General features: G+C 36.8%; 1 protein-coding gene across 1 annotated transcript; it reads right to left on the reverse strand.

The window, feature by feature from the left end:
- Window positions 1–3,616: 3,616 nt before the first annotated feature.
- On the reverse strand, window positions 3,617–11,725 carry LOC107720644 (transcription regulator protein BACH1-like). Its single transcript, XM_016528404.1, has 5 exons — window positions 11,605–11,725; window positions 9,488–9,738; window positions 7,736–8,827; window positions 6,035–6,241; window positions 3,617–4,705 (listed from the first exon to the last, which is right to left on the reverse strand). The coding sequence occupies exons 2-5, from the start codon at window positions 9,725–9,727 to the stop codon at window positions 4,259–4,261; spliced, it is 1,986 nt and encodes a 661-aa protein (XP_016383890.1). The 5' UTR covers window positions 9,728–9,738; window positions 11,605–11,725; the 3' UTR covers window positions 3,617–4,258.

Raw genomic sequence — 11,725 nt, forward strand, 5'->3', positions numbered from 1 at the left:
GAGTGTTTTGCGCTCCGTGATGTTCATCTCGCCTTATTCTGGGTCCGAATAAAACATCAGATCATGCACAGACTATCCTGTCTCTTTGAATTTAAATCTATATTTATTCACACCTGCTCTTGAAAACCTCTATGCAAACACACTTGCCCGAAAAAGTGCGGGGGACGAATTTACGTGATATTAAAAGTGGGGGGGACACGTCCCCCGCGTAATCTACGCCCCTGCATTCACGTCTCTTCTGAGTCAATTCTATTTGATTCATTTGAATTTTGAGACTTTCGTTCCGCCATTTTAGCCTAGCCCAAACCACACACACAGCTCGCGCAGCTGATCCACAGAAAATCAGCGACCACTAGATGGCACTAGCCCCAGTCACATGTGTGCATTCCATTGTGTACGATTTTATGAATGTTACATTGTGTTTTCTTTGTTTCTTTTTGGTTTGGCTATTCTCCGTCATGCCAAACCTCTCACGGCAGGAGCGTCTTCAGCTTGAGATCGGTTTATGAGAACAGCTTCTAATTCGCCATTAGCACATAAGTAGCCTACGGAGATAAAACACGCAAGTATCGATAACAGTATTGTTTGTCCCGACGCTTATCGGTAGTCCGGTATTGACCCAATTACGCACCGGTCCAAAAAAAAAAAAAAAACAGTTCTGGATTCCCATCGGAAGAAATCGCGTTCCACGGGGGCCCCCCTGAACCACGGGGCCCCACGCAATTGCATGGGTTGCGTGGTGCCTAAACACACTACTGTGCTTGTGTCTGTCTGCTGAATGTGACCCACCTCCGTGGCCATGGAAAAATTAATATTTACAATGACAGCAATTATACTTCGTCACTGAAACATTTCCAACAAAGAAATGGATGGACTTCTGCCAGCTTGTTTTTTTTTTTTTTTTTTTTCCTTTTTTTTTTAACACTTGACCAGCCTCTTTTCACTGTCTACTTTCATTTTATTCAAAAAAGAGCAGCTTGGACATTTTACTCAAGGAATGGGAAAGTGAGTAGTTTAATTGTGGTTGAATGTTTCTTGTGTCCATTTTTTATGAGCATTATCCCATTACTGTGGCACTTAAATGTTAATGAAGTTTTTGATTTAGCTTCTTTATGATATTCTTTTGCAGAAGCAGACCTCAAGACACCCAGCCTGTGTGAGGTCAAGAGAGGAAAGCGAGAAGGTGTGTAGTGGGTGCTATTATCTAACTAACCTTTATATTCAGCACTGGAGAATTATTCGCTTACTCTTGAACAAGGTCTTGATAAGATCAGGATGAGGCTTATAATAACGCCCATTTCTGTCAATGATGCAGCATGGCTGGGATTGTGGGGGTGAGCTTGTGTGGAGCTGAGGTGATTTTCTGAAAAACATGGAAATTAAGCAAAAGTATCGGTGAAAACGCCAAAGTATCAGTGACTCATACCGAGTGAATATCATCGTATCTCTGCACTTGTGTAGTGCATCAATGAATAAGAGCTTTTATTCAAATCCACACAGATGGCATAATATTACTGTGCTGCTGAATGTGATGATGTTTACTGCCAGCTTAAGTTTTTTTTCCCCTTTTTAGTATTTTGATTAATTCTGGGATTCGGTTTAGACTGCCGTAATACTGTTTTCCCTGTCCCTAATCTGCTAACCTCATAACTCTTAATCAAAACCCCCAAACCGTTCCTCTCTCTTTTTTGTCTTCAACATTGTAACCTTGAATGAATGAGGTCACAGATTACATGCATGTGACATGTGCCGCGCATCTTACCTGAAACTACTCTCAAAACAGTGAGGGACTTTGTGCTCCCCGTGGCGCGTTAAAATAAAACCATGGCACCTGGACATAAAGGAAAGCCACAAACAGTTATCATCCACCAAATCAATTTGTCTCACAGCATCTGTGTTTTTCTCTGAAGACCTCTTCTTACTCTGATGTCTTATCTTAAGCTTCATGACCACAACCTTGGCACAAAACATCAGCTGTCATTTGAAACAGACCAACTGCATGAAATTTTGCCCTTGACAATTTACTCACCCTCATGCCTTTCCAAGCAAGAATACAAAAGGAGATTTTTCCGTACAATGACTGTTCCTAGTCCCTTTCCAATTTCATTACATGAAAAAGAGCAGCTTGGACATTCTTTTAAACCTCTCATTTTGTGTTCCATGCCAGAGGTCATATAGGTTTGGAAAATGTATTTTTTTATGAAGATGTTGCTTTAAGAAAGACATCCAGTGGCAGAGTTTACCTATTTCACTCATTCTTTCATTATTAGGGTATGCTTTTTTAACTATAATGTGAACATTAATATGATTTTTATTGTAAAATGAATACCAGGATACTAGGATACTGAGATACCAAAAAAATAATCTGTTTTCTGATGGTCCTTTGTCAAATGAAGATCAATTATAACCGATGGCTGTCTCTGTACAGAAACTGATGATCGTGCCAGATTAACCCAAGGGAACAGAACACAAACATGAACATACTGTTCTGTAGCTGGGCTTTTTTAACTATAATGTGAACATTAATATGATTTTTATTGTAAAATGAATACCAGGATACTGATACTGAGGTACCAAAAAAATAATCTGTTTTCTGATGGTCCTTTGTCAAATGAAGATCAATTATAACCGATGGCTGTCTCTGTACAGAAACTGATGATCGTGCCAGATTAACCCAAGGGAACAGAACACAAACATGAACATACTGTTCTGTAGCTGACAGCCGGACAGAACGTATCCATCAAAGTGATTGAAATGATGAAAAATGCCTCACAGCCTGTCATTATCCCAGCGCACATTCTTAGTTCTGAGACAACACAGATTGTAATATGAAATTATATCACGAATTTATCCTCGAGCTGTCTTTGTTTAGACTGGAGCGTGTTTACACATTACAGACGCAGCTACAGGTGCTGTAATTATGATAGTTTATCAAGCACTGAGCAAATACGAAATTTTGTCTGGGTGGGTGCTGCCATCTGTTGGTACAACTATATCACTGTAAATAACGAAAACCTTCATGTTACTCAGGGATTCCCAAATTAAATTTATAGGTATTATTATTATACTATATAAACTTAATATTTACTTGAAGTATCCCCTGAGATTTTAAGGTACTATTTCGATAATTTAACAGCACATTTGTATGATCATGGTTCTCTGATGGTCAGTTAATAATCACATGACATGCAGGTAAACAGTATATTTATATATAATATTATAATATATATAATAACGTGTTATTCTAGTATAGTACTCATTAATATTTTGAATTAGCTTTTATTTTAATATTTAGTATTCATTTTAATTTTAGCTAATTTTGTGCTTTCTGTGCTTCTGTTATTGTTAGTTTCTTTATATTATTTTTTTTATAGCTAAACTCAAGACTTTTTCAGTTAGTTGCCTATATGTATATAACAACAAACAACACAGGATTAATTTTATTAAAATAATTAAAATAAAAGTTATTTACAAAATTAACTAATTAAAAGGAAATCAAGTCTATTTCAAATGTACAATTTTTTAAAGTCATTTATTAACAAGCTTTCTGAAAAGAGGATAATTTGGTTCCAAGCAAAACATTAGAGCGGAATAATCAAAGTGTTATAACATTACATTTAAAAAGAAAAAAAGATCCGATTTTTATTTAAGGCAACATATACAATGAAACCGATTTTGCTTACAAATGGATTTCCCTGCTGCCACAACTGATGGAGGGAAAAAAAACACTTTTTTTTTTTATTACATAAAATCAACTTTAGTGAAACTACAGTATGTGCAGTTCTGAACACCTGAGAGTTTGATTCCCAGATTCAATGGTCTCTTCTAAAGTTTCGAGACATTTTGAGTGTCACAGTTTCAGCAAAAACAGATTACAGCACAGTGTAGTCCAATAGCTTTATGTCCCCTGAGAAGAAAAAAGGTTATTATTGAGCTGTGAGATGAGGTTTGTGGTGTTGTGAGTCCAAAAATGATACTGTGAATCGAGGTTGATTGATTCCATAAGAATGTGAGGATGTTCGGGGACGCGTGTGTTAAGACTATAAATGATCGTTTTAGGTAAAGGAATACTTCATTGAACACTGACCAATACAAACTTAATGCTAATGCTTAAAGAGTTCGAGTAAAAAAATAAAATATAATGTACAACCTACGATCAGACGAGGACAGTAGTGATGTCACGTTTGTTAAATGCACCTTTAGTGAGTAATTAAAGTCCTTCAGTGATTTTCTATGGTCCTTCCTTCAACCAGCACATTTAATTTAGCAGTTTGTCTGTTTCATGATTGCCGATGAGCAGATCAGTGGCGAGTTTCACCACTGAACTACACTCCAATGGCGAGGTGTCAGGAGGACAGGTGTGTGACTGAGCTTCTGCGACCCCAAGATGTAACAGGTTCTGTGAGCTTGACTGTGCAACAGTATTCTCCATTGAGGAACTAACTGGTCCTTTGGCTCCAGAGCAACAGGTGTGTGTGGAGATGTCTGAAGCCTGGGGACTCTGAGAAAGGTCTGGAGAGGGGCACAGGAAGGCAGACAGCGGGCAGTCTGGAGAGGAATATTTGGCCATCACCTGAAGCTGCTCGGGTCTGAGGGCGGCTTCAGTACAGACCCTCTCATACAGGCCTGAGTAACTCTGCCAGGCCTTCATTTTCATCTGATTCAGCTTTATCCTTTCAGCTGTCAGCTTCTCTCGCTCGCTCCTCTGCAGAGCACAAAGAAACCACATATATACACTTTAAAAAATATTTAGGCCTACATTTAAGATTTGTTATTTATATTATTTTCTTTTTTGACATTTAAGTTGCATATAATATTTTATTGGATTACACAGTTTTAACAAACTATTAAAACTTAATGTGATGCATCTATCATCTATACATAAATGAAACAGGTAAGACTTCTGCACTCAAAAAATCAAGGCATAGTTTATTATCTGACTTTATTAAATAACCATATTTTCAAAATGCATTTATTTGAATGAGCATAAACTTGTTCACTGTGAAAACCGATAGTTGAAAGGTATGAACATGGAAATATGGCTAGCTGTAGAACAAGCAATTCAGTAAAAATGTATGAGACTGGATTTATTGATGATGATGAATATATAAACCTGATTATTGTGTATTTTAAACACAATAAATGTATTAGTACTATTACAGAAATCGTACCCGTTTTATTTATGTATGACTGACAAATATGCATCACATTAAGTTTATTAGTCTGTTTATGTTAAAACTGAGTAATCCAAATGGGTGTAAACTGTCCAAGCAATTAAAATGTATGGATGAATCTCACAAAAACCTGTCCAGGTCATATTTCACACCAAAAATAACAAAACAGATTTTAAATTAAATTACATTACATTAAAGGAGACATATTATGCCCCTTTTTAAAATATGTAATGTAAGTCTCTGGTGTCCCCAGAATGTGTCTGTGAAGTTTCAGCTCAAAATACCCCACAGATATCACAATGACAGCGCTGTGGGTGTAAATTTACAGATTAAGGGACGGTGATATTATAATGAGATCCCTTTGCCACGTCACCAAGGAAGCGAAATCAGACGCGCTCGTTTTTTCATAAAAATCTTTTAGGATCATTAAGATACAATACAATTCTTTACCATAATAAAAAATGTAAATAAATAAAATAATAATATTAAAAATATTTATATTTAAAATATTGAAATGATTATTTTGGTATTGTCCTTAATTAAAATATATATATATATATATAAAATGAAAAATCATTTAATATACCAAATCAAAACTTTCATTGGCATTACAAAATAAATCAAAATAACTTATCTTATAAAATGTTATTTAAAAAAAAAAATCCCTTAAATAGTTTAGTGCATTTTCTTGAAGGAAAATACTGTTATCCATCCACGTTTTTGTGAAATTCACTGAAAAAGCAGCTGTAGGTCAAAACTTTAATCCTGAATGAGGTATTTGAAGTGCTTAAAGAGTGCACAGCTATAAACTTTGAGCCTTTAGGGATCCCTCAGACTATAAGGATCTTTTGAATACTCACCAGTTTCTCGATTTCACACTCCAGGTTGTGTATGCAGTCAAATTTCCGCTTGCGGCAGCGCCGGGCTGCAATCCGGTTTTTGCTCCGTCTGCGGATGTCATGCACAACGTCGAGCTGCTCCCGTGTCAAGCACTGCTGCTTCAGCATCTGCTGGAAGTCATTCCTGCTCAGAGACACGATCTGATCCACAGAGAGCGGCAGCGCCATCTGGAGGGAAACAATCAACATGTCATGGAAGTCACAGAAGCAGATCTGTTTATATTTGAAACACTGTCAACTTAGCTCAGCATTCAGTGAGTAAAAGATTTATGGGTTAATGCTTCTTTTAAGTTCTTCAATCAGGACTAGTGTGGACTTTTGACCTCACAAGGAGTCTGACAAGTCATTATCAGGTGTGCAAAGTAATTATGATTCCAGACTGCTCAAAAGGCACTGAACTGTGCAAAGTCCAACCAACATTAACAAATCTAAAAATGCTTACAGAGGTGCCAGGTTTTTGCTTATTCCAAATGTATGAAATTCTAGTGACTAGATAAGATGTGGGTCTCAAGATACACCAATTGTTGGATTTACCAATATTTCTTTATTAATATTGATTTAATAGCAGGTCTGCTGTTAAATTGCGCCATTTGGGGTGTCTCTAAAGAAAATCACCAATCAATGCTATTAACAGGCAAAGTAACTAATTTAATGTATTGCTGGATAATTGCTCAACTTTTCTGAAATAATTACAAACTTCTTAAGTAAGAAATGTGTTGCTTAACAATTAGAAAACAAAAATTAAAATAAATTCACAGCCTTTTAGATTCCAAGACAACTTTGGATAATAATAATAATAATAATAACAATAATAATAATTTTATATTAATATAATTATATACATTAATTTAATTAAATAAAATATTATGAAATAATACAATACTGATATATTATAATAATACTATTATTATTAAATTGCTGTTAATAATGACAACCGCAAAAATATGAATAATAATCATAATAACATAATATATTTGTATAAAATATTAGCAATCTGTAAATTAAAAACAAAAGATAAAATATATTTGTGACCATTTAGATGGCAAAACAACTTTAGTTATTATTTTTAAGTTATTATACGTATTATTATTATTATTAATAATAATAATAATACTTATATGAATATAATTTATTAATATGACAAAGTATAATATTATAACATGACACTGCTACTATAACATAATTAATATTAGTAATAATATCATATTATTATTATTGAAATGCTACTATAATAACAACAGCAAAATAATAATAATAATATTATATTTGTAAAAATGATTCAAAATTTGTAAATTTAAAAAAGTTAAAATAAATTTGTGGCCATTTAGATTACAAAATAATTTTACATAACATTTTTATTATTAATAATATATTCATAATATTATTGTGTTGTTTGTATAAAATATTTATTATCTTGATCATATTAGTCATAATAAAGCAATTTTCATCTCTACTTAGGTTGAGTCTATAAAGTAAGTCTATGATTGATTGATTGATTGATTGACTATTTTATTGTCCATCATGACAATTGGACATTTGATCACTTAAAAATGTAATGCACATCTTTCCTCAACAAACTGCACAATTTCATGCATCATTCAAGCACAGAAGCTTAGGGCTAAGGATTTGTTCACACCACTAACAAATACAAGCAGGCCTCACCTCACACACTCGTTCACTGCTGTAAGACTCACTGTCCCCCTCTGTGTCAAAGCTATCAGAGTCCTCCCCTGACTGGTTGGAGGGCATGTATGGACTGCCCTGTGACGTGGGTCCCCCCTCTCCATCGTGAAGATGAGCTCCCACCGCGCCAAAGTTCTGCAGGAACGGACACTCCACTGCTCTGGGATCCGGATGGCAGCTTTTCAGACAGTTGAGAATCGAGGGTTTCGCCACCAAGCCCAGGCCAGAGCGAGACGCCTGACAAGAATCTGGCCAGAACGTGAGTTGTTTAGCCACCTCTATTTCCTCCATGCTCCTCTGTTTACTGCATCGGTCAGCTTTGAGCTCCATGTATGGCCTCACACCATCCTCCAGTCCTAAGCGAGGGGGCGTTCCCCGTTTTTCAGAGTCACAAATGGATTGTGCCGACTCATTACAGATTGGAAATGATGGCTGGCCTGTGCAAGGACCAGGATTCAGGGGACATTTAGGCAGAAAAGAATCTTCATTGCCAATGAGAGGTGTCTTATAGCATGATAAGATCTCCTTGCCGTCTTCATTACTTGAGCAAGGTAGGCAGTTTAAAGGACAATCGTCTTCTGACTTGTCAAGGGACATGGGTTTCGAGTCGCAAACATCCAGACCGGATCGCTCCTTCCCGCAAGCTATTTGAAACTTCCGGTACTTTGGGCACAGGAGGGAGTAATCCGTGTCTTTCTGGCTGTGACAGCTTTTTCCGACGTCCTCAATGGCCACCGAAGGAGGACAAGATGGCTCCTTGACTTCAAGCTGAAGCTGCGAGGGCCGAAGTAATGATTTGTCTTCATCAATAACATCATCCCCGTCAATCGAGCTCAATTCAGCCCCTCGTGATTTGCAGCATTTGGTTTTGCAGCACTTCCGCTGGACTTTTGATGCACTTCTGCTGCTCTCAAAGAACTTGGGGAGAAGGAAGTCAAAGCAGGCTTTGTCCAAGTTCTTGAAACCAAGAACAGAGGCACAGTTACGGATTTCCAGCACATTCTCTTTGGTAAAGATGAGTTTTGAGGTGTAGGCAAAGTCCAGCAAGGGTTCAAATCCCTCTGAGGTAACCTTCAAAATGAAAAAAAAGAAGAAAAAAAAAAACAATACGTTTTAAATCACATGCATAAAAATGCATCATATATCTCACATAGACGTTGAATTAAAGGAATAGTTCATCCAAAAATGAAAGTTCTGTTTCTATAATGATGGAGGACAGTGACGCAGAAAAGAAGAATTGTTGAATCGTTATTTTTGTTTTCTTTGCACACAAAAATAATTCTCGTAGCTTCGTAAAATTACGGTTGAACCACTGATGTCACATGGACAATTTTAACAATGTCCGACTTCTTACTACCTGTCTGGGCCTTGAACGTGATAGTTGCGTTGCTGTCTAAGCAGGGTCAGAAAGCTCTTGGATTTCATCAAAAATATCTTAATTTGTGTTCCGAAGATGAACGAAGGTCTTACGGGTTTGGAACGACATGAGGGTGAGTAATTAATGACAGAATTTTTGGGTGAACTATCCCTTTAAATATTTATGTCAAAAATATCTTAATTTGTGTTCCGAAGATGAACGAAGGTCTTACGGGTTTGGAACGACATGAGGGTGAGTAATTAATGACAGAATTTTTGGGTGAACTATCCCTTTAAATATTTATGTCGTAATATTGGGCCAAAGATATCCCATGAACTTCCTCCTTCATTTCAGACCTTTAATTATGTTGTTACCTCATCAGGAAGGTTGATGATAATTCCTTCAGGTGTATGACTGGACAAACGAGCGTTGAAATAATCACTGCAGGATGCCAGAACTGCCCGGTGGGCCCGATAACTCTGGGTCTCTGCCACAACAGTCACATCACACAGAAGATCTTTCTTCCTCTGCTCATTCAGACATTGCAGAACGTGGGAACTGTGCACAGATGACTGGAAGGTGAACTTAAACGACTTGGAGTTTTCCACTGACATGCTGAGTTAATCTGTATGGTAAAAACAAAGAATATGTGCTCAATTCAAAGAAACTGTCATGTGTACTAATCATAACTGAGATTATTTGGTTATAAAACTCATTCATTAGACATACAGCAAACATCACGGTTTCTAAACAGTTTGACCATTACATTTCCATGACTTTTCCTTTTACTGGTTAGAGATGTTTCAAAATCATATTATGGATGTTGTATGCAGCAATTTTAAAGAGCAATTTCTAACCAATGAAATATTTTAGAGCTCAGCATAACTTGTAAAATATATATTCACTCTAAAGATCTCCATGTCGTGAACACAATATTAAAATTCCCTGCTATGGTTTTTACAGTTTTTACAAATAACAACAACAACAACAACATTACAAATTACATTCATTTTTCCCATAAAGATTTTTGTTAAAGAGTTATAACCCACGAACTAGCAAAGAGGTGAATTACAACCACGGATATATACATAAGGAGACTAAAGCAGAGATCCTTGCGAGTACTATTTTCTTGTTTTGATGTTTTTGTTGTTGTTTTGTAGAATCATGGCAATGTAGTTTTCCACCCAGAATTCCACTGTTTAACATGATTATTTAAAAAATAAGTTGAAATAATGCAGCCTGGTGGCTTTAACAAAAGCATATAGCATTGATTAACAAACTCTTTAAGGATCTGTAAGTTATTGTTAATGGAGAAAATTATTTTACTTCCAGAATCTGCTTGCTGCAGTCTTATTTATTTCACTAGTTAGCAGCAGGGAATAGGACCCCTGAAAAAGTGAGCAAGCCGAACGAAGAGAGAGAGAGCGGCAGGGAATGGGAAATGGAAAACCCGGACTGGAACCAGAGCGGAGTGACACATTGTGTGTGGAGGAGAAATTTATGCCACTCCACTCACAACTCTTCCAGTTTTGTGCTTTGCGAGTTTTGGATTGTTCACTCATTAACTGGCCAATTTGTGTCTCAAACGTAAACTAGCTACTCAGCATTAACTTATTTTTCATTGAACCTGTATGAAAACTATCACATTTGCAACTGTCTAGCTGACAGCCGACTTGATATTCAACAGCACTTTTGCTCGCGTGATACTTAAAAACTCTGGTTTTACGGGAAGTACGGCTAAAAACAAAAGCGCCTCAGGGAAAATGCTTTTTGAAACACTCACTACGTACGTGTCCTTCCTTATCCACGGGAGCTCCTTATCTCAACCGTGTACTGAGAATTTGACCTAGTCAAGTTATGTGTGTGTGTGTGCCGCTCACTGCTGACTCATTAGGTTTTGCTGATAAAGGATGAGCAAGCATTTTCCCCGTCTGTCCCTTTCCATTAAACTCCTCCACTTTACGAGGAACTTAGGGACCGGTTGCCTCATACAGTTCAGATGGAGCATTTTATGTTGTTAAACGGAAACATTTGAACTCATTTTCCTAATCCCGTGTCGAGTAAAAACAACAGACGCGCCTTGGATGTAATAAAACCCCAACATTACGCTTGTGTCACAAAACCTAGTGAGCGCCTACCTAGCCAGCATCCCAGGCGCGCTTTTAAATGTTCGAATAGAACCCCCCGAACGCGGATACGACGCTCAAAATGCTGTCTAGGTAGAAAGCCCATTATGTTTTGAGACAGCTTACGTCCGATTGGGGGAAAAAAAGACATCTGTAGATAAGAATAGTCGTGATCATTGGAAAAACTCGCAGTCGTATGGCGTGAAACAGAACTAAATCTAAACTAAACCAGTTAATACGTATTTACATTTAAATGAGATATTTTAAACTTTAACTATAAAGTTCACCGATCTCCATTCTCAGTGTCTTTTTGTCTCTCTTGACACACAAAACCGACCAAACCACAAGAGATCGTATATACTCACCTGTCATATCACTGGAGAGTGAGAGGAAAAGTTGGATTTGATGTTACATTCTAACTCGGCTAGCTTAAAGCGCTCACTTGTAACTATGAAAATAAGGAGGCGCTTGTGTTTCACTCTGGTG

This window comes from Sinocyclocheilus rhinocerous, unplaced genomic scaffold (assembly GCF_001515625.1).
Source record: "Sinocyclocheilus rhinocerous isolate Xijiao unplaced genomic scaffold, SAMN03320098_v1.1 scaffold603, whole genome shotgun sequence".
Lineage (NCBI taxonomy): Eukaryota > Metazoa > Chordata > Actinopteri > Cypriniformes > Cyprinidae > Sinocyclocheilus > Sinocyclocheilus rhinocerous.